This window comes from Argiope bruennichi, chromosome 11 (genome assembly GCF_947563725.1).
Source record: "Argiope bruennichi chromosome 11, qqArgBrue1.1, whole genome shotgun sequence".
In the NCBI taxonomy this organism is placed as follows: domain Eukaryota; kingdom Metazoa; phylum Arthropoda; class Arachnida; order Araneae; family Araneidae; genus Argiope; species Argiope bruennichi.
Window position 1 is genome coordinate 74,466,608 of NC_079161.1, and position 24,052 is coordinate 74,490,659.

At 27.3% G+C, this 24,052-nt stretch overlaps 1 protein-coding gene across 1 annotated transcript; it reads left to right on the plus strand.

Moving 5' to 3' along the window:
* Window positions 1-578: 578 nt before the first annotated feature.
* Window positions 579-22,526, plus strand: LOC129957215 (uncharacterized). The gene is made up of 3 exons (XM_056069437.1): window positions 579-761; window positions 17,121-17,282; window positions 19,103-22,526. The coding sequence occupies exons 1-3, from the start codon at window positions 701-703 to the stop codon at window positions 19,300-19,302; spliced, it is 423 nt and encodes a 140-aa protein (XP_055925412.1). The 5' UTR covers window positions 579-700; the 3' UTR covers window positions 19,303-22,526.
* The last annotated feature ends 1,526 nt before the right edge of the window (window positions 22,527-24,052 follow it).

Here is a 24,052-nt window from a genome sequence, read left to right on the forward strand (position 1 = left end):
ATTAATTACACGAATTCTCAAACTATTCAATAAAGTTTAGCATTAAAGAATTCAAAAATGCATGGGATTCCTAAAAATTTCATTCTTTACATAATTAAAAAAAAAATTTTGCTTTATTCCATCCAAAGAAAAATTACATGCATTGTTTGAAAATTTTTTTTAAAAATCTGTAAGAATTATCGTTTGCCAAGGTTAAGAAAAACACGAACAGTTATAAAAAATTCATACTAAACATCTGGAAACGTTTTATTTCTTTTCTTGCTAAAGACCGGATGTAATATTTTAAACCCGACATTGTTTTCTATGATATAAATGAAATAATAACTCTTAATAACTTAACACCAAATTAATTTTCAATAAATTAAAATTATGTCAACGTTTCTAAATCAAAAGTTGCATTCAATTATCAACTTGAAAAAAATACTGAGACACTTTATTTCTAACTAATCTATTAAATTAATAAGCGCTCAAATGAATTAATTCAAGCTTATCACATGTGGGTCACAATGAATACGAAAGAATCGCTATCTTGGCGCCACTTGGCGACGATATCAACCTAATTTAACGAGAGTTTCAAGCGTGCGATAAGCATTCCAGCTCCGGATCGTCGCAGGCATGCTGATCACCTTAACGCGACTAAAAGAAGCCACCAAGTCTTATTAGTTCAAGAAATAAGAAATTTTTAAAAAAACTATTCATCATGAATTATAAAATCAGTTTCGTAGTCATTTCCTTAATTTTTTACCTCAGAATTCATTCAGGTGAGTTTTTATCGATTTGTTTTCTATAATTTTTTTTGTATTTTAAAAAAATGTTTCTTAAACTGCATTTTTTAAAGGAAATTGGCGGTTAAAAAATGCAAACGATAAATGATTTATTTAATTTTTAACTAAGGGAAATTGGCGATATTAAAATAGTACAAACGATAAGTGATTTATTTATTTTTTGTTTAATGTGTTAAATTCGGAAATTTTATTGATTAAAATTTAGAAATGTTATTTATTGAAATTTGAAAATTTTATTTAAGAAAGAAATACTGTATTTTTATTCCAATTAGTTTTATAGTTAACTAACTAGTTAATGCACTAGTTAAATTGAAATTTTAGAACTGTTATGGGAAAGATTAATTGATAAGAAATTCAGAACTCAAAAGCTTATTTCTTTAAATTCGAAAATAAAATTAAAGCTCTAAAAGAGCAAATATTTTTCTTTTATTTAAGAATGAAATATAATAAACTGTAATCTCTTTCATTCTGTTTAGTTATAGAATGCAACATATTAATTCAGTTGAAATTTTAAAATAATAATTGAAGCGCATATTATTTGATCTGAATTTCACAAATATAATTTTAGAATCGTCACATCATTTTATTTACACTAAATACTTTTATACTATCGAGATATTCTTTTTGTTAATTTTATTAGATGATTTTACAAGCTTTTCGTTGATTTCTTAAATATTTTTATAAAGCTGGTAATGAAATTAAAATGCAAAAAATTATTTTAATTTATTATTTATGCTTAAAAGCATTTCTAGAAACATAAATAATTCCCGTTAAAAAGTTTTAGAATTTTTGTTTAAAAAAATTATTTTTACAGTACTTACTATCTTAGAAAATAAAATATATTGTTGAATTTTAATATTTGTATGATTTTCACAGAATTCTTTATGAAATTCAAAAATATTTTCTTACAAAATTTATGGAATTCAGTAAATTATTTACATGTTCCTGTGTTGTGCAAAATTTCTCTCTCTCTCTCTCTCTCTCTTTTTTTTTTTAAAGAAACGAAAAATGATGTAGCGAATTGGGACAAGAGTAAGGCCGTGATTTCTCCGCACAAAGCTATTTAGTCAATAGCTTTCGAAGTATAATCCTTCTGTAAAACAAGTTGCCGTTTCTACCTATGCAGCTTGTTGAAAGAATGAGTAATTTTTGTGACTTTTGGTACAAGCAGAGTATAATATCGGATTAAGTAATACTTTTCTTGACAATTTTCTAATTGAAATTGTGCCTTTAGAGAAGCTTTTGTCTAGTTGCATCTGGATCTTGTATTTGAACATTTAATTGATAGTGATAGATTTAAAACTGATCTGTCTATAATTTTATTATTTGGATTGGCTTCATCAAATCCAAATAATAAAATTGATAAGTTTTTGATTTGATAAGTTTCAGGAAAGATACTAAATTCTTTAAAAACATATTCTTGATTTCTAAAATTTAAACATTTATTTAGTTCAATATTTTCTTACAAGAATAATAAATTTACGATTATGACATAGAAGAAATGGAACACATCCGTTTTTTGATACTATTTTTCACATGTATTCATAAAATAATTTTTATATAATTTTTCATTTTTGTAAGATTGCCGACTTTTATGTCTTGATTGAGAAATTTAGGATAATTTTTTTTAAATGAAATTGCTTTGCAAAGAAAACAAAATTTTCTTAACCCATACTATAATTAGCTTCTTTGGTGTATGCTAATACAATTTGTTCTTTTATTGTATTAATTAATGGAAAAATTGATTTTTTCAATTAGATATTATATAAGAAGAAATAAAATTTTAATTTTTACAATATTCTGTATTTTTATAAACAAAAATTAATTTAATGGAGAAATGAAAAATTAAATTAAAAAATTACTTTCAGTGGTAATCTGCTAAATTTAATCTTTAAATGACATCAAAATCTGAAAATCGATATTGTATCGAAAGATACGTCTAGAAAAGAAGATGAATTTTAAAACAATTACTGCATTTTTACGAGGCAGACTTTTTGAATGCGGGCGAAACTTATTTAACAATAAAAAATAATACAATTTAACATCATATTAATTTCTTTCTTTTGTTTAAATGTATATAGTTTCCGAAGAAAGAAATATAAATATTTTATTTTTAATGTTTCTGTTCAGTCTTCCTCATATATTTATAATCGTTAGAATTATTCATACCGAGTTTCTCAAAATTTCCGGATTGACCCATTTTACATTATTCCTATAAAATATTCTTAAATGATTCAATGCGAATAATTTGGATTGCTTACTTATCCGTACTAAACTCATTCATAACAACGCTATCAAATAACATTGCGCTTTTGGATATATTACCGTATTTTCCAAGCTCCTAATCCGCATTCAAAACAAAGATTGTGGTTGTTTTCACTTATCTCAAGCCTCATTAAATTTGAGAGAAGTATTTTTCTTGCCAAAAAACAATTCTGGATTTGCTTCAAAAAGATAACACTAGCGCGTCTTCGAGAAGCACGAGTGATAAAAAAAAAAAAAAAAGGAAAATAGCGTACATTCAGACAAGAAAGCGAACGCCACATAGGAGTTGAATGGTCTGAATTTTGACTTTCTGGTCAAATGATTTCCGTTTATTTGGCAATTTTATCGGTCACCAGCTTATTCGACACCTTTTTTTTATTTTATTTTTCTTTGGTGTCATGCTCTATATAATTTACAATTTACTTATTGAAATAAGAGGTAATTAGTTTCACCGATATCGTTTCTTTTCGTGTTTTTCTAGAAAAAATTAGACGTGGACGATTGCGGACAAAGATAATGTATATATAGAAAAAGAGAAAGTCTGCTTAAAAATAAGTAAAATTTTTTAAAACCAACTAAAAACGCTTTTGATTTTTAAAAAATAATTTAATTCATTTAAGCATTGAACAATTTAAATTTAATTTTCATTCATTATTCTTGAAGGAAATATATCACAATTAAATCTCATTTTCGCCATAAATATATTTGGTATTATAATCTTTTCATAAGATATTGAATTTGTAAGAAGCTTCATTGCAATGAAAATCTACTGTAAATACTGCTGCCATTCTATTGGAAGAAAAACATTATTGGATAAAAAATTCATGCTTTAATAACTTTTAATATTTTTATGAATATGATATTAAATTTTTCAAATTTATTTTATTCTTTAATGAAAACGTTTTTTTAATAGAATATAAACATGATATTTCAATATTTATATAGTTACTAAATTTCGAACACTGTTACTTGTATATTTATTTCTTTAAAAAAGACTTTTTTTGTTCAATATTGAAGAATTTTCTAATGAATGTATTCTGATAATTCGCTTAAAACAAATAAAAGTACCCTTTACTTGATTACTTATGATTTTTTACTTTTAATATTTAAGAATTCTTTCAGAAAGGTGATTTTAATTATTCTGAACGAAAAGAAAACTAAATTCTTTAATTTTCTAATCATTTTTCATTATAGCAATTTTGTCTAAATTTTTTCTCTGAAATAAAAGATCCAGAAGTCATAACTTTAATTGATCATCATATTAAATATTCGTTTGATTATCTAATATAAGGTTTCGAATTTGTTTTAAAGTTATAAGAAATTCGTTGATGGTTTTGTATTTCTATAAATTTGTTTTAATATCTTTTAAAGTCAATTTTTTAAATTTGTTTCTGAAGTGAAAGAATTTGAAATTATTCTAATTTCTATTAAATATCATTTTAAATAAGAGTTGGATTGGATTGTGATGAGATTTCAGTATTTTTTTAAATAATTGAGGAGCTTTGTTGATTGATGTGTATTAGTATTAAAAAATTGCAGATGCTTTACTAAGGAATAAAAACGCTTTTGATGCAGAATTTCAGCTGCTTCTATTTGCGCTGTAACATCCGGAAGTTTTCCCAAACACAAACATTGGGTCAGTGCCTGGAATTCAAGGAAGAAGCTAAATGCAACTCTGTTGCAAGGATTTAAATAGTATTATCCCACTTTCTGCTTTCTAACCATTTGAGGCCTGAAAGAACGAGCTGACACCATTAACTGCTTTCATTTTCTGTCAGGTGTTGCTAGTTGACAATGCGCATGCGCTCACTAATTGTGCATTAGAACGCAATTGACCTGCTATAATAAAGATTGGTTCTTAAGTTATAAAAACAAGGTCAGAGCAGATCAGATCACATTTGTATCGCAATCAGTTAAAACAATTTAAACCGTTCTCAATTCACTGTTTCAGTCATCTTATTATGGGTGATTTTTGTTGGATGCAGTTATGCAATCAAAAGAAAATTACCCAATATGTACCTAAAAATGTGATTTTATGTAAAATTGAATCGATTACTTTTCGTTTTATATTAAAAAAGACAATTAGATTTAATTTTTGAAGTATTAGTTAAATTAGTTCATTTTTAATGAGAGAAAAAATGAAATTACTTTTTCAACTTTCATTATGCATGTAAAGTGTTTAAAAGTTCCGGAATAGCAGAGACTGACCCAATTTTTGACTGGTTCTAGAATTTTAATGAAATATGGTACTGAAAGTCATTTTTTTTATTAAAGTATTACGTGAACTGCATATTTGTTACATGTTTAAGGTCAAGGATTTACTTTATAATAAGGAACTCTCCGTGCATGCTGAACTGCTGGACGTCACCAGCTGATGACTGACCTTGCATAAAATGCTTGACAATAATTACATTCTTACAGCGAGTGATTGATTGGAATTTCTGACCACCATATATGGTGATAAGTAACATTCTTGGAGCACGCAGAATCCGATAATTTTATAAACAAAAGCGCTAGTGAAGACAGTTTGGAATGCTCCTATCAGATGCTAATCCTGCCAAAGTTCACAGGGAAGGTCAGATTACTATTTTTTTCCCCCGATCACCACCGGACGGTGATCTGCTCTCATTCTCATCAAAATGCTTCGGATTCCTTTCAATTGTGATGACACTAAATTGGTGATGGACGTGAACTGGAAGTTCTTTGACGTAATGTCTTGTTGTATACGAAAGGTTATTGATTTGGAAGATGTTTTTCCCCCTCACGTGGTCTTTGAAACTCAGATCGAATGAAAAGTGCTGAAAGCCACGTGATGTTTTGATTAGATTATCATTTTGAATGAAAGAATGTCTTGAGCACAGTGATCTGATATATCAGATTGGTCAGAATAGTCCTCATTTTAAAGACTGCCCCATTTTAAAGAGCATTTTCGAATAGTCCCATTTTGAAACGCCACTTGATGCTTCGTTAATTTATTTTCTTGAATGAAACAATTTCTTAAGCACAAAGATTTGAATTCTTAAAATCTGAGTTGTCTGGGATAGTCTTCATTTTAGATGTCATACCGTGTTTTTTCGGACTTAGGAAATGTCCCGCCAATTATTGTTTACCTTACTTATTATTTTGAATTAAGCGTAAATTCCAATTATCTGGATTTTCGAATTACTCATTTTCAGCGCTGTCTCGAGTCAAAATGGGTTGTGGAATTGTTCCGGTTTGAGACGTCCCTTTACCCTTTCCTTAGTTATCGATTAAATGAAAGAATGTCGCAATTACATTTATCTGAATACTTAAATTGTTTGGGACAATCATTTAATCATTTTTGATGTCATCCCGAGTTTAAATGGGCTTAGGAATTGCTCCACCACTTATTGTTTTCCTTAGTTATTTTTTTTTTAATGAAAGAATAAATTCTAATTATCTGGATTCTCGGATTATCCGGGAAAGTCCTTATTTTAGGCGCTGTTTCGAGTGAATATATTATAATATAATAACAGAATGCACTGAAACAATAAACAAAATAAAAATAAATATTATAAAATACAAATATTATCAAAATACAAATATATTTTTAAACAAAATTTATAATAAAAATTATATATGCATATGAAATAAAAAATAACAAATTTAAATTACTTTTCAAATTTTTTTATGACTTCTGTGACTTGCTATTTTCTTTATAGCTATAGAAATGATAGGGATGTAAGACCAATGTGACTAGGGTTTTGATTTAAATTCTAAAACATGGGCACAAATATTCAATCAATGTTCGTATATTTTATAAATATCTATCGATACATTTGTTTTATCATTAGCTTATCATTAAAAATTATTTATATAAAGCATTATTCTCAACATATAACCCAAAAGATGCTCTTTGATAGATGCTCTTTGCATAAACAGAGGTAAAATATTCGAAATAATTAATTGTTAGGGCCAAGATAAAAAAAATATAAATCTAAAATCTTTTTACTATGTTGCATGCATACAGTAATTAAATATGTTATAATTCCATTTCAATCTTGCCTTTTAAAGTAAAATTATTTTAATTTTCAATAACAGCTTTATTATCTAATTCCTAAAGAGTTTCGTACCTCATTTTAAAGAACCGGATAATCAATCTGTTATTTTTTGAATTAAATGTACTCCCATTTTCGAAATTATACAAAATTTTATCACTAAGTAATCTGACATCATTCCTGTTTCCATGGTTTGACGTTTCTTCTAATACGTGCAACGCGTGTTACTTACAAAATGATCATGTAATGGCATTATTAAAAATATTAATTTATATCGTTTGATTGTTTAAAAAACTATATGAAGATTGAAATAAAAGATTTTTGACGTTTTTAATTAAGTAATCAAATGAATTAAAATATTAATTTATATCGTTTGGTCATTTAGAATAATATGGAGACTGAAATAAAAAATGTTTAATGTTTTTGGTCACGTAATGAAATGAGTTAAAATATTAATTTATATCGTTTGGTAATTTAAAATAATATGAAGACTGAAATAAAAAAATTTTAATGTTTTTGGTGACGTAATGAAATGAGTTAAAATATGAATTTATATCGTTTGATTGTTAAAAAACCATATGAAAACTGAAATAAAAAATGTGTAATGTTTTTTTTTAATGACTACTGTTAATTTTAAAAATGCCTATTCCATAACTTTAGATGTACATAAACAACTCATAAGATATTTTCATATTGGTTTGATTAAAATACCAAAATCCAATGGATTAAGTTACAATTCAATAAAACCTCCGAAAGAAGACACGATTAAATCTGACTTGGAAAGCTAGATCTAAAATATTACAAGGTTGAGAATCACCGGCGTAAATAATTCTACAAAGATCCAGATCCGTTGACTCAGTAATTCAGTCCATTCGGCTTATTAAAAAAAGATCTTTTTTATTGAGCGATATAAAAAATTGCTTTTATAAGATGATGATGCTACCGTGAGTGCAGAAGAAGGGCGAGGGAAAGGAGGGAGGGTAGCGAGCGATTTTGTTCCATCTTCAACGGTTAATTTAGCAGTTAAGGCATAGGCATTCCCTTGTCCCTCATGTTAAGAAAGCATCATGGATTCTTCTAGCAAAAGAGCTTCCTTATTACTCGGGGGGATATGAGAAGTCAAGTTTGTCAAAGAGGTCTTGCTTGACAAATGATGCGAAAGGAAACACTTTTCCTCTGTCGTGGAATAGCCCCCTCTTTCCACGCTTTTTTTTTCCCACTGAAAAAACTTTTCTCGAAATAGACTTGTTACTAAAAGCCACATTTGTTCAGGGAAAAAAAAACTTTTAAAGATTTGATTTCGTGGTTTTTATATCGGACTTACTTTTGCGTCAATTTTTTATTCAAACAGAAATTTATAAATGCTTAAAAACTAGTTACTTACTTTTTTTTTAATTTTTTTTTCTAAACATATGAAACAAAAAGATTGGTATTTCGAATGCGAAATTTCATATACCAATCTTTAATGACCAAAATTTTATATTTTGCCTCCGAGCATGTAATCAATTTTTTGTAACAGACTAGTCTTTTAATCGGTATGTTCTTACAAAATAATTTAAACCGTATCAGTACTACTTCAATATGAGCAGGCGAACAGATGAGAGTTTCACGCAGTTGTTTTTATGTTTAACCCTTTTTATTTGACACGATTATTCAGAAGCAACATGTGTTTTCACTCACTCTTACTGGAGATGTGTACATGGGTACTGTAAACATGTCGAAATTTCTGGATAATAATTGAAATAAATTTCTAAGACTTAATAAAAATACCCAAGAACACATTAGAATATTTTTACATATTTATCTATGTAAAAATATTCTAATCATTTTGCATGGGCAGATAAAAAATTTTTTACTTACTATTTTTCACCATTTACAAATTAAAGGATACTGAATGTAAGGATAAAAGATGCAACATTCTAATAATACAAGAAATTTTAGATTATTTAATAATTTATTATTTTAATTTAAGACTATTCGAAATTCCATATAAAATGTCTTGTATTGATCATTTTTCTTTCCCAGAAAAAAAAATTTAAAAGAGTCTGTGGTCTCTGTTGTAGCGTACTAATAACATAGATCTGAAATACCTTTTTTTATATTATTCCGAAAAATTTATGGTTAATTGTAGCAAGAGTAATGCGTACACAAGAACATATATATTTAATTTTACTCTAAAGCGCATAGATTAACTGAAACAGTGAAAATAACTAACTTTTGTTGTAAAATATAATAAAAATATTTATAAGAATTATTAAAGATAGAGAAAAAAAACTATACGGGAAAAAAATCGATTCCTTGAGAGATACATTTTAAGAATATTAAAACAGATATACTGTAATTTCGCTCTTTGAATTTCATTTTCAAGTAAATTGTGAAAATAAATCGCATAATCTATCTTCATTAACTTCTAAAAAGCTTTAAAAAAAAACACCATTCAATTTTTAATAGAACGAAGAAAATTGAGCAAAAAATTAAGTTATCAAAATTCAACAAAAATTAAAACGATCGTTGATCTTGTAGCATAACAGCAATATTTTTGAAATTTTGGATAGTTCAAAATGGATAATTCAAAAACGTAATGACTTAAATATATCAAATTTGCTATGGGATTTTATGACTACAAATGCAGTTTTGGGTTAAAATTTTGTTTCAATCGGCTGGAAAAAACCCATATAAAACACGTATTGGATACTTTTAACTGCTTGCCAAGAATTAATCGTCCCAACACTCACGAAAGATAACATCATAGATTCAGTAAATATGCTAAATTCATGCCAAAAGTTAAATCTCGTAACTATTGTACGGCAATACAATAGTTATGAGAGACGTTTTTTGGCGTGACAAGTTTATTAAAGAGTATGCGAGAAAGTTTTAGGAAGACCACTTCAGCTAGTTAAATAGATAGTATAGATTTGCCAATAACGTATTTATGCTCATGTCTTTAAGATAGTTGTCAGATTCATAATAACAACTGCCACTGAGTGAAAAGTTTTTATTAAAAATATTTTTTTTGTAGTAAAGCAACATAAGCAATTTTTATTTTGAAATTCTCTAAATTTATTTTATATTGTTTTGAGAGCATTCCTTTTATAATTTCCAATGCAGTAGTTTTAAATCACTATATTGAGCTCGAAGGTTCCACCCATTAAATAAAACTACAGTGTATTTAACTGTTTTTACAGTCGGCCTGCGAAAGCGTGAAGCCCCTTCCGCTGGATTATGTGGGAAAAATACTGTCTGTCAACGATTACAGTAGACAACGCAGTCTCGAAATCAAAAGTTTTACGCGGGAAAAATCATTCGAGTGTAGAACTTATTCTGCTTCGTGTTAGAATCCTTTTGTTTTCGTAGTGGAAAATCGTTCCACTTCGACGAGGAACGAACGATTTTTGATTCGCAAGCAGATGTTATCGTATTTTTATTTATTTATTTATTAGAACAATTATGAATAAGTACTTTGTTACAATTGCATAGGAAAATATTTTTTTTTGCACAATTATTTTTTAGAATTGACGTAATTATGTAAGTGTATATTAAAAGGGATGATTTTAATGGGAGTCCTTACATCCACTATAATTATTTGATTTATCCAAATATTGAAAAATATACAAAGATCTTTCGGGAAAATATTTAAGCAAAAAATAAATAAATAAAATGGAAGGTCAGTGATATTTTTATATTTAAGACGTATTATTAATTATAAATAATTCAGATAAAACAAATAGTAATCTCAGTTAAATGATAATTATTATTAACAAATTTTAATACTTCTAAAATGAAACTATCAAAGATTATTTTTTTAAACAAATAGTACTCTAATGAACAAATAGCATTCAGCAGAAACAGGTATACAATAATTCTTTTAATTGAGCAATATAATTCACATCTGACTTATTTAAAAATTTGTTTTAAAGAATGAGGTAATTTTACTGCATTTTTGTTTGAATATGTTGCACAACAATAAATAAAGAGCTTTGAAAAGTATTCACTTACTTCATTACGAACAAATGATGCGATTTTTTTAATTAATAAAAATAACCCTAAATAAGATTTTTTGCATTTTTTTTAATTTTATATCAAGTGAATTCAAATAAATGTAATTTATAAATGATATTTCAACATTATATTAATGAGAAATTCAAAGAATCATAGAAAAAAAATCAAATTATTTTTGAACTCGAATAAATAAAAAACAACGTTCAAAGTATAGTCAAGTAGTAAGTTGAATATTAAAACAATTTCGAGTTAAAAATTCTGTTTTTTTTTTCCTTGGATAATTTAAGAAGTGGTTTGATATAAAAGAAAACATAACGATATCAAACGGGAACTTTATATATTACTATCTGATTTCCTCAGCATTGTTGGGAATTAAAATGTTTTCAAGTCTCATGTTTTTAACGCAAAAAATATTTTTTATCGAAAGCATTATAATATACAGAATCATTTTATTGTCAGAAATATTTTTTTTAAACTACATTGAGAATATCAGTTATATTAGACGGTTTTTAAAAAATCGATTTTTAATTTTCTTCTTAAATTATTATGATTTATTTTATGAGTACTTCGAATTTTGTTAACAAATAATGTAGTGTAAGATATGCTCTTATGAATGCTTTGTAGCAAATATTTAAGTAGTTAATTTTTATCAATAAAAAAACGTGAAAGATATTTTTAAATAGTAGTTATTCCTGATATAATCAGTTAATGATGAGCATTTATACTTTTTTTAATGCTCTTCTATAATTCTGTTAATGTGCTTTTTATACAAGTAATCGTATGTATTCTTATTTTTTAAAGATACAAAATTGTGTATAAAATTAATTGTGAATAATTTATTTAAACGGGAGGAATATATTGTAATGAGATAAAAATCGTTGACAAAAAGTATTAAAAAGTAAAACAAATATCAAACAATAAAGATGAAGTATAATTTCATACCGTTGCCTAGCAACGAAATATCCATCAATTTCTCTAATTCGAAATCGTCTGCTCAATAGTTTATTAAATTTTGAAAAATAAATAAAAATTGTAATAAAAATATCACAGAAATGAAAGTGGTGTAAGCGAAAAGATAATAGTTTGAATTTTAATATGGCATAAAATATTTCTATTAGAATAATTTGTTCTGAAGTTACTGCGAAAAATGCAGAATTCTGGTAAAATTCTAATTAAATGAATATTTTATCAGCATTCGCATTTTGAAAAATGATAGTATTCTTACCCTTCTCTAAATAATACGTATACAAAGCTTGGTTGAATTTAGTTCTGTTGCTTAGGAGACGTGGAGCATATATCCATATATGCATACATGTAATCGGAGTTGCATTGACTTTTATGTGTATTAAGATAACGTTTCTATTCATTTTGTTATTTATCTTTTTCATATCAATTAATTTCAAGCGATTTTTATGCGTTTCTATTTTTATAAAGGTTTTTATTTACATTCAGGACGAGATATATGGTACATGCATCTATGGCCATAAGGATTTATTTTATTTGTATTAATATTGTCCATCATTCATATCTTTAAAGAATAGGAGAAATATGGTATAAATCAGAAAATAATGTAAATTGTCGGAAACTGTTTACATGGATGAAAATGCTTTGGAAACTTGAAAGCAGCAATATAAGATATTTTATATGACATGAAAGCACTACTGACGGAAAAGAAATTGCAGGATAGTATTGTGTTTCGATTTGTGTCAATTTTTGGAAATCAGGTACATATGTAATTCAACTTTAGGTAACCCTGTGTTTGCTCTCATTTTTACAGATTTAAAATGATTCTTTGGAACATCGTTTCGTTATGTCTTATCATTAAATAGAATAGACTGACGATTAAATTAGCATGATTTTGAGTCAAGGATGAGACGAATTGTGATGGAAGCGTACATTCGTCTTTCTAATCCGGAAATGTGTCTTAGAATGTATCTTAGATTTACTACCGAGAACATAAATAACATTTCTTACGTAACTCGTTGATTGGAGCAAGTTGTGTGTGGAATAGACCAGTGTTTAAGCACGTTTTCTATCATTCGAACACGTGCTGATGTGGGATGGTGAATTTAATGGGTTTACTAAGGAGTCGGTTTACATTTCGTCACAATGCCGAGGTGAAAGCGGGAGCGAAAGTAAAATAAAAAATAATGATAAACGATGCTTGGTGCAAATTTCATTTAACAAAATAATAACTTATTGCATTTAGTTATTTACTTATTGCACTAGTTTATATAACAAGAACTTTTATTAAATTATTTTTAATTATTAATTAAATATTTTTAATGCTATCATTTCAATCATAAAAAATTATAGTTAATAAATCAAATCAGTGTGAGTTGTTTCACCGTAACTTTCTTGCATGTTGTCTAATAAAGATGTTACCCCCCCCTCCACATAAAATTGTGGAGGGGGGAGTAACGATTTCGAAAAACGAGTGCTCAGTTTTTTATTGTCAGAGTCCCAAATATGAAAGTTCTGTGGGTCGTAGTGTATCAAAGAAATATCTAATTATAGAAAGAAATGTCATACATGTAGTATAGAGAAAGTATAGTGATCGTCCGAAAATTCGAAATCGAGATTTTGACGGATCTCCACGTTTTAAATTCCCCGATTTCGAAAACACATTTTTGGAAAATGTACGTCTGTCTGTCTGTGACAAAGGTAACTCAAAAACACTTTGATCTAGGTAGCTGTAATTTGGTATAAGGTTTTAACACCAAGTTTGTTGATTTCTATCGAATTTTGAGCAAAATCCGCTCCGAAGAAGTCTGCCTCTCCGTCTGTTTGAATTTAAGTTAACGTAGCTACAAAAGGACAAGAGCTAGATGGATAAGTTCGGCACTTACCTTTAACATCTATAGTGTAGACCACTCAGAGACGTAATGATTTAAATATATTAAATTTGGTGTATGATTTTGTGATTACAAGTGTAAATTTTTAATAAATTTTTGTTTCCGTCGAATGTCAGTGCAGATTTAGCGAATGCAAATTCGATTTTCGAATACTATTAACGGAATGTCAGGACTTAATCGCCAAATAACTCGCCAAGGATGACACGATAGAGTAAATAAAAATGCTACATTTGCACTAATGGTTAAAATTAGCTAACTATTATACTTCAACGCCATGCAAGGGTTCTTTGATATAACACCTTTATCTGAGAGTATGCGAGAAGGTTTTTGGGAACCACTCATCTGGTTTTCTTATCAATAGGAAACGAAATTTGGAGCAGAACTACAATTTTAGTAACAAGACAACATGCCAGATTTCACTTATCTTAATCGTTACATTTTTTTTATTTATCTTTGTTTAGCACAAAGCGTTTTTGAGCTGTCAATTCACAGACAGAGGACACAGTTGGAGTGGTCTCCTCCAAATTTTTCTCGTATACTTTCTAATTTCTAATTAAATTACTAATTTTTAATTAATTTTCTAATTTCTAATCTAGTTACTTTCTTCTTAAAATATTTAATTAAAGATGTTGTCTGAATGAATGCCTTGTGCATGGCATTGACGTATAATAGTTACGAAATATTAACCTTTGGCGTGATTTAAGCATTTTTACTGAATCTGTCGTGTGATCCTTGGCGAGTATTTTGGCGATTAGTTCCTTTCATGTGGCCAAAAGTATATAAAAAAAAGAACGAATTTGTGTTTCAGATGCGTTCTTCCTAAACGATGAAAACAACAATTTGACATAATTATATTTAAAGTCGCAAAATTACATACCAAATTTGATATATTTAAGTTATTGTGTTTTTGTATTATCGCGTTGACGTATTTCTGAAAGCACAGACTGACAGACGGTCAACCCGTTGTTGGATTTGTCTCAAAATTTGAAACGTGTGTAGACTTTAGATGTTAAGTCTGTGTACCGAATCTTATCTGCCTATCTCTCTTAATTTTGTACTTATCAAGGTAAATTATTTTCGAATAGTCGGACAGACATACTTTCTCGGAACAGATTTTTCACAAAATTTGATAGAAATCTAATTTGTAAAAATTGTAATTTGGTGAAATCTGATAGAAATCTAAATTGTAAAAATTGTAATTTGGTGAAATTTGATAGAAATCAAATTTGTAAAAATTGTAATTTGGTGAAATCTGATAGAAATCTAATTTGTAAAAATTGTAATTTGGTGAAATCTGATATAAATCGAATTTGTAAAAATTGTAATTTGGTGAAATCTGATAGAAATCTAATTTGTAGTTTGGTGTAAAGACCGTATACCAAATTTCAACCTCTAGCTCAAGGCGTTTTTGAGTTAACTTTGTCACAGACAGATAGACGGACATTTTCCAAAAATGTGTTTTTCCAACTCAAAGAAGTCTAAAACGGGGAGATTCATCAAAATCTCGCGTTCCAATTTTTTTTAATGCTTACAATACTTTCTGTTTGTGCGCTTAGTTAAGAGAAAGTACCCAGCGGGAGTAATATTTCAACCGCCTACCTCAAAACATTTTTGAGGAGGTATCGTTTTCACAGACAGACATTTAATAATCTTTAAAACGTGTTTTTAGGATTCAGAGAGAAGATTCAAAATCTCTAGTTCGACCCGTATGATAATTGCAATTCTTTCTCTTTATACACTTTGTATGCTAGAAAGGTTGTTACGCTTTTGTAAGACGATCTGCAAACGCCTGCAGTGATAGATTTCTTTTGGCTCAGACTGCGGCTGTGACGTCAGCCGTATCACGAGTTCAATTGGGAGGATAAAAGTATTTGTAGCGTGTTATTTCTCATGTAAATTCTTTCAAATTAAATAAAATCATAAAATTAAACAAGTTTTTAATCTTTTTTGCTTTATTTTTGAACAGAAGAAGAAGTAAAAAATTTCGTTCACTTAGTTAAGAAATCGAAAATTGTTCGGCTTGAAATATTTAGAATTTTTAAGTTGATAAATGCTTAAAAAATATTTTTTTTAACATTTGAATTTTTTAAAAGCTGCAGGAATGGTTTCTCCCGGGAATCTGTACCTATATTTTCAATAAAGGTATTATACCTTCTGGGCTGTAGAAACTTCTGGAATCTGGGCTAGGCCAGAAATAATCCCGTATAAATTTCTGGATACAAAGAAGAAGTTGTCTGCTTTATAATAAAGACAAAAAAGAAATCGCACTTGTATATTAACTGCTTGTTCAAAAAAAAAAAAAAAAAATTTGCAGCCAGTCACCCCGTTTCCTTATAAACATGGATTATTGTGACTGTCTCTTATACTCATTTACTATCCAAATTTTTGTATAAGAAAGCAACTGCCAACAAAAGTTCCAAGAATCTTCAAACTGTTGGTAAAAAGCTAGAAATCTTTTCCATCATTTCTTTAAATATTTTTAAATTTCCAGGGTATTGTAATATTGTGTTAAAATTTATCCATATAATGAGCATCCTTTACTTTCTTTGAGTTCGACACATTCTGTTATGTTGTGTTGGACTGAGCCTATTTCCTCACATAAACATGTATTGTCTTTCATCCTTCCGACTCCATAGTAGTCAACTGCGTGATATTGGCGAGCAATACTTACGAAAAATAGAGTTTAGACGTGAACTTGGCGTGCGATGTTTGGCGATTAGCCACTGACGCTCAATTAATGCACATGCATCGGGAAATCGAATATGTGTTTCGAAAACATTTTTTTTATCGCCGAATGAAATCGAAATATTAGAATTACAACTGTAACCACAAGATCACATACACAGTTAGCCTTATTTATTTAAATCATTGCATTTTTGAATTATCGCGTTTGCTTTCGTGTAGAAAAGCAGTTAAATTACGGAAAACAATTTGGCAAGTATTGAAATTTGTAATATTCAAAGTTATTTTTAAAATTTAGACTATATCATTTTTTTCGTTGGCACATCGCTTTGCATTAGTCCCTTGAAAGACGTGATAACGGTTTCCTATATTTGCAAATTTTGAAATATTAATTACATTTAAATTGTATATGAATTGCTGATTAATGACTCACTAAGCAGCAATTTAATGAGTCATTTATCAGCAATGACTCAATTTAATGATTCATTAAGTAATTCTGTGCTTCCTTTTTGCAGTTTCTTGTTTAAAATGCCACGTTTGCAACACTGGCAACAAAGGGCAAGAAGACTGCATGGAAATACCACCTACCATGACCAAGTACCTACAGGAGTGTCATGGACCTGCAAATGTCACCTGTAGAATTCAAGAGCAGTGGGTCGACTTCGATGTGCTCAATCGTAAGTATTATGATACAGTGAAATCTAATGAATTGGTTGTATGAATTTGCATATTTTAACCATAGAATAGAAGTTGTAAAGTATCAGAATATGAGGGATTTTTTTATCAAAAAGAAATCCACCCATTTTACAAAGCTGGGTTTTTAAAAATGGTTTTTATATTTAGATACTAAAATCAGAAACTAATCAGAAAAACACGATTTAAGAAAAAAAAGTTTATTTATTTAAGATTAGATTCAGAAAGGTTGTTCGCTTATTAGTAAAAAAATCGTTTGCACATTAAAATTCTTTTTCTCACTTTATGTAACTATTTTTTTATAAGTTTCAGATTTTAATCTTCATCTTTTTATTAAAATGCTTATATGTTTATTTATTATTTTTATATACACTCGAGAACAAAATATATGTCCTGACTGTAAATTTTTAGGTGCAACAGGTAATAGCTGTCTTTATTTGGAAGATACATCTTTCAAAAGTTGATATTAAGATCAAAATAGCCAGACAGAAAAACCGATTTAAGAAAATAAAGTTTTATTTATTTATGATTAGATACAGAGAGATTGTTTATTTACAAATAAAAAAAACCGTTTGCGGATTCATTAAAAGAAATTATTATCGTACTTTATGTAGATAGACGTTTTTTTTATATGTTTCAAATTTTAGTCTCATCTTCTTTTTATTAAAACACTTATATACTTGTGTATCATTTTTGTATATACACTCTGGGGCAAAATGTATGTCTGGATTTTAAATTTTCGTTTAAAACAGGTAATAGCTGTATTTGGAAGATATATCATCCTAGAGTTGATATTAAAATCAGAAAATAAAAATATTCAGAAAAAACCGATTTAAGAAAAAAAGTTTATTTAAGATTAAATTAAGAGTGATTATTCACTTATGATTGCAAAAATCTTTTGCGGATTTATCGAGAATATTTTTTTTCTTTATATCGATAGATTTTTTTTATATGGTCAGATTTTCAAAATACATATTGAATATATATTGCCTTTTAGCTGCCTTTGATGGCCAGTTTGACACGCCTAGAATGCTGGTTGCATTTAATTTTCTTATGTATTATATAATGTTCATTATTACTTGAAAAAATATTTTTAAAAGCATTATGTGATAACGCCCTTTAACAGATTTACCACTGGCTCGCTTTATTATGTGCATGAACTAATAGAATCGAATTTCATCTCATCATAGGACCATTAAATAAACTAAAGTGTCTAGGTAATCTATTTAAAATTGCACATTGTCTTTCGCGATAGTATATTTTACTTTTTGAATCCTTATATAAACTACGGACTTATATATAGAATTTTTATTCCCTACCTTTCAGAAATTGACATACACACGCACGCACACAGGCACACATACACACGATTAAATATTTGATGAATCGCTGGAAACGGCTAGAATTTCATTGAAACATTTAAATCTATTGTTGAAAATTATGAAAAAAATAATTTTAAAAAAATGTCAAAATTCAAGGAAAAAAAATCGCAGATGCCTTTTTAAATTTTAAAATAATGTGAAAATTAATTTTGCTAATAATATTTCATAGTCATTACGGTAGATTTTACGGTACTTAATTTGCAATTAGATAAAATTCTTGTTAATATTTATTAATATATTTTTAAAAAAATGACCCCTAAATGCACATTTCTAGCCTCCAAAGTATATCTGGGCCAAATTTGGTAGTTCTAGGTCAAAGAGTCTGTGTTTTGATGCTCTAGCACACTCAAATACATATATTCTTTTTTATTAGTAGTAGAGATTCAAATTTTGACGAGATTTTTTTTTTTTTTATTCTTCAGAGAAAGCCGAGAAGAGAACCGTTCGACAGTGCGCCTCCACCCCTTTCGACGCTGGCAGGCCGTGCTACTACCGAGCTGGTTTCGGTGGGAAGACCAATGTCTGCAACTGCCTAGGGGATGGCTGCAATGAAGCCACCAGAACGGCCTCCGCTCTGATTTTAATCATCGGAACCTTCCTTTTCTACAAGTTTCTCATATAGACACATAGAGAACATAATCGTTTTTTTAGCAGAATATACTGATCATACAAATGGGTGTACCAAATTGTCTAAGTGGTCCTAAAGCATTAACCTGGCTGTACTGTACAACATCGTTAATCCGAATTAAATGACTTCGTAATTTAGAAGCAGTTTTACTCAACTTAAAAGTCGCCGAAACAAATAAGCAAAATCGCATTTTCTTAATTTTTCTATACCAAAATTAAGAGAAAAGAAAACATTATATGTGTAAACAGAAAGCATGAGTAGGTTGTGTTCTGCTTACATCTATATATTTCTGTTCATGAAAAGGAATGCAATTTTAACTATATTTTCTATTTATTTAAAATTTTAACCTACTTTTGTTCTCTTAACAGACTTTAAAAAGATGATTCCGATCTCTTTTATCTAAGAATTGTAGACTCATTTGTTAGTTCAATCAAGATTTGGTGCTGTTTCTACCTTCGCGGATATTTCCGTTCCATATTTAACTCTCACATATTCCATTCGGAAGTTAGATCTGAAAAGAGTAGATTTTGCATGGCTTTGTTTCCACGTTAAATGAAATATGAATACCATTATAATCTCACAAACTGGAAAATGCAACAACAACTATAAAATATGCGAAATAAAACGATAATTATTTGAAAAGTCTTATATTTAAAGCTGTGGAATAGTACGATTGCTATAAAAATATTTTCATTGCTATTCTAAATTCTTGTTGCTTCCATGCACGTGGCAGTATTGAATGTTTGAGCAGACGATTTGGAAATTTAAATAATTTCAAAATGCGCATGCGCAAGATATATCTTTCGTAGCATCGTAATTATTTACAAACAAATATCTTTCCGGTTGCCATTTGATGCAAATAATTTCTATATTAATTATTTAAATTCATAAAAATGTTTAAAAGAATTGGAAATCATTCTTATTTTTTAAAAAAATTTATTTGCGTTTATTTTTGCTTCAGAAATGTTATTTTCTCATGTTTCAAATTTTACCATTCCTTAATTATTCAAGAACACATTGTTATTCATTAAAAACCTGTTCTATAATAAATATTTGAAAATTAATTTCTGTTCAAAACCAAAAATATATTATGGTATATTTATACAATAATGTATTTTGTAATAACTTATTTTACTAAAATAAAAGTTCTTTTTTTTACTACAAAAATTTCTAGCATTCAATGTAAAATAATAATAAATAAAAATGAACTTCAATAATATCTTTAAAATACTTGAAGACATTATCTTTACTTATTTATATATCTTTCAAATATATCTTTCTTAAAGATATGCTGTATAACTTTGAAATACTTACAGATATTATTGACATTTATTTTTATTTCAATTGTATTTGAAATGAAATAATTAAGAATATACATAATAATTATTATTATCATTATTGAAACATGAAACTTATTATACTGCAAAAAAGTGAATATGAATTAAAAATTCATATTCCATATGAATTAAACGTGCAGACATGAAGACGATCTGGAATTTCGAACATCTTATTTTGTATCTACTATGTTTAACTATCTGGATTTTTGGAAACTCTTAGATTATTTGCGTTCACCTATATGTATTAAACATAAGATAATTTCAATCCTACAATCAAAATTATTTCGCATTTTTTATTTTTATTTTTACTGAAAGAAACATTTTTCTATTTTTATTTCTATAATCATTTTCAAGGGGAAAAAATCACATTACTTCATTTCAATTTTTTTCCTCCAAATGCACTGATTTTTAATTAAAAAAATCAGCCTATGTAGGAATAATTTAAAATAATTTTATCGTTAAATATTTCTCCCTATTTTAACTTTACATTGTATTTTTAATGTTTGTGTTTAATTCGACTTTGAATGTTTTTATTGACATGAAAATATGATTTCAGTGTATTTATTTATCCCTAACTCTGAAACTGAGCATTTATTTAATCTTGTGCTGTTGCATTTGTTGACGAACATTTTGATGTACTGTTTTTTAATTAAGTGTAATTATTAAATGCAAAAAATATCACCGAATTTGTATTTTTTATTATTTTTATCTATAACCACCTTAAATCAAGATTTAATTATATTACATGGCATTGTTTTGGAACAAAAGTGTCCATAAAGTTAGAATTGTTATATAATTCTATATATATCATTCGTATATTTATATTATATTATTTATGTGTGTATAAAATAATATAAATATACAAATAATGTATGTTTTCACATTTTATTTACTGATACACAAGTTTAAATACACCTCAGATATAGATAATCAATTTTTTTAAAGAAAAAGAGAAGAATTTTTATGAAGAAAAGTTTTTACGGAAACATGATGTGCTCAATTATGAATGATTTTTATAAATACACTAAATCTTTTGCATTAAAAGGAATTGTTTTTTTTTTATAAAATGAATAGTACTGTATAGAATTAGATCAAGCACTTTAAAATGATATTTTCAAATAAAGAATTCTTAAATATTTTTGTACTGTTTTTATTAATTTTATCTAGAGCAAGGTTTTTAATTTTTTTTTCTTGCCACCAAACTTCAAATCTTTAATTGTCTCTTTTTCAATAATTTAAATAATGAAACTGCGTAAATATTTTTATTTTTAAATATACAAAAGATGACTTATTTATTACTATGGATGGAAAGAATTTAGTTCAATGTAGTTTCTTTGGCAACTTTTTCTGAAAAAAATAAAAAAATCAGGTTTTGACTCTGATAATTATAGGTCCTTATAAAACTCGAAAGATGTGTTTTTTAAATTTTTGGGTCATAATTCATAATTTTAGAAGCCTCGCTCTTCAAGCTATATTTCTGTATGCCAGTCCAACTCTCTAAAATGCTACTGAAAATTAAAATTTTATTAGTAAGACTTGTTTCAGTATAACTTTTGTATTATAAATTCTGTAGCTTTCTTAATCTTCTTCAAATATTATATATGAAATAAGATTTATTTATAAGATATATTTGTGTGGAATGTTCGATCTTGGTGATTGAACTTATCAGCTATTTACCAAAGAAATGTTTCATAAAAACTCTTTTAATGCAAAATGTTAACCTGATCAAATATTGTTAAGTTTTTAAATTACAGTTGTATATTTTTTGTACATAAATTTGCTGTTATAAGGTTGATTATATTTTGAAAATTTTCTAGTATAAAAGTTTTGCTGAAAAATCAGAAATATTTGTATCCTTTTTTAATAAATGATAATGCCCAATTTGCTGTTATTTGTTTTAATTGCACATTAAAAGGTTTTCAATTAATGAATGGATATAACAGAGTAATGATTCTCACACTATAGTTCGTATGCCTGTAATAATACATAACATCAATTTTGCTAGTACAATTTTTAAATTACAGATTTAAAGGGACGGTGGACACTATTAGGCATTTTTGTGATGTATTCACTTAAATAAATGAAATTTTTATGCATATTTATTAAAATATAAATACATAGAATATCTTTAAAAACCTCTTTTAAACAATAAATATTATTTTTTTTTAATTTTAAAATATTTCAAACGAGTCAATTTTTAATTTTTTTTCTATTATTTTTTTTCTAATTATCTTACATTAATTTATTTGGAATAAAAATTAGTTTAATTTTGTAATTCCGTAATTTTAAAGTTAATTTTTGTAAAATATTTTTATTCATACACATTGAATTGTCATAAGAATTTTGAGTTTTGCAGAACTAAAATTGACTTTTAATTACCCAAAAGAACTCGAAACATAAAATGCATACATAGTTTCTTTTAATGTTCAATCGAAATCTTCATTATTTTCTCAAAAATTAAGGTACTTTCAACAACTGAAATGTATTAAATCTAATTTGAGCATTATTTTGAGAGAACATCATTCAAATATTCATTTTTCTGAACCTTCCAAATATTCATTTTAATGAACAATGCATTTTATGATGCTATTTAGTAGAATATAATCGTGTATTTTGGTGTTAAAACAATAAAAAAGAGTATTTCAAATTTTTGACATTTTTTGCTTTCTAAGTTTTTTGTCCCCTTAAATGGATGATAAGAATGAATGTAAAATGATACAATTTTTAGCCAAAAAATTTTTAATGAATATCCAAAAGGAAAGTAAACAGTATTTACATTATACCATGTTTGACTGAACAAATTTTACTCAAAAGATTTAAGTGAATATTCAAATGAATAAAAACAATACACAATAGCATTTTTGTAGGCACAGATTTTCTATAAAAGGTATAAATAAGTGTTGAAAATGAATTAAAATAGGGTTCTTTTATATTACTGAATGAGTTTCTTTACTTAAATAAGTTTGCACTGACTGAACAACGAATTGAGGATATTGAAAAATATTACATAGGATTTATTAACAAGTTTAATCTCTACTTTCCTAATGATTTAGAAAAGAAATCTGTACGTTCATCTCTATGTTCTTCCTGAATCTGAAAAATATATTTTTATATTTTTGAAATAATATCCATCTGTTTCTGTTAACTTAAAAAAAAGAAAGAAAAAATTCTGGGTCAGACAAATGAAATTTAGTAAGTGACCTTTATATCAAATTTGTAGATTTCAACGTATTTCGAATGAAATCCATTAAGAGAAAATTTATTTATTAGAACACAAGTAAAAATAATTATCACGAAATGAAAAAAAAAATAACTTAGATGGGACAAATTTGGTATACAATTTCTTTATCTTACATATAAATCCATATCGAATTTTGCATATATTTTTATCAGCAGCGTAATGATTG

Coding starts and splice junctions, on each gene's coding strand:
- LOC129957215 (XM_056069437.1), top strand. CDS start 701: ATGAATTATAAAATCAGTTTCGTAGTCATTTCCTTAATTTTTTACCTC. Junction 762..17,120: donor TTACCTCAGAATTCATTCAG/GTGAGTTTTTAT, acceptor TCCTTTTTGCAG/TTTCTTGTTTAAAATGCCAC. Junction 17,283..19,102: donor CGACTTCGATGTGCTCAATC/GTAAGTATTATG, acceptor TTTATTCTTCAG/AGAAAGCCGAGAAGAGAACC.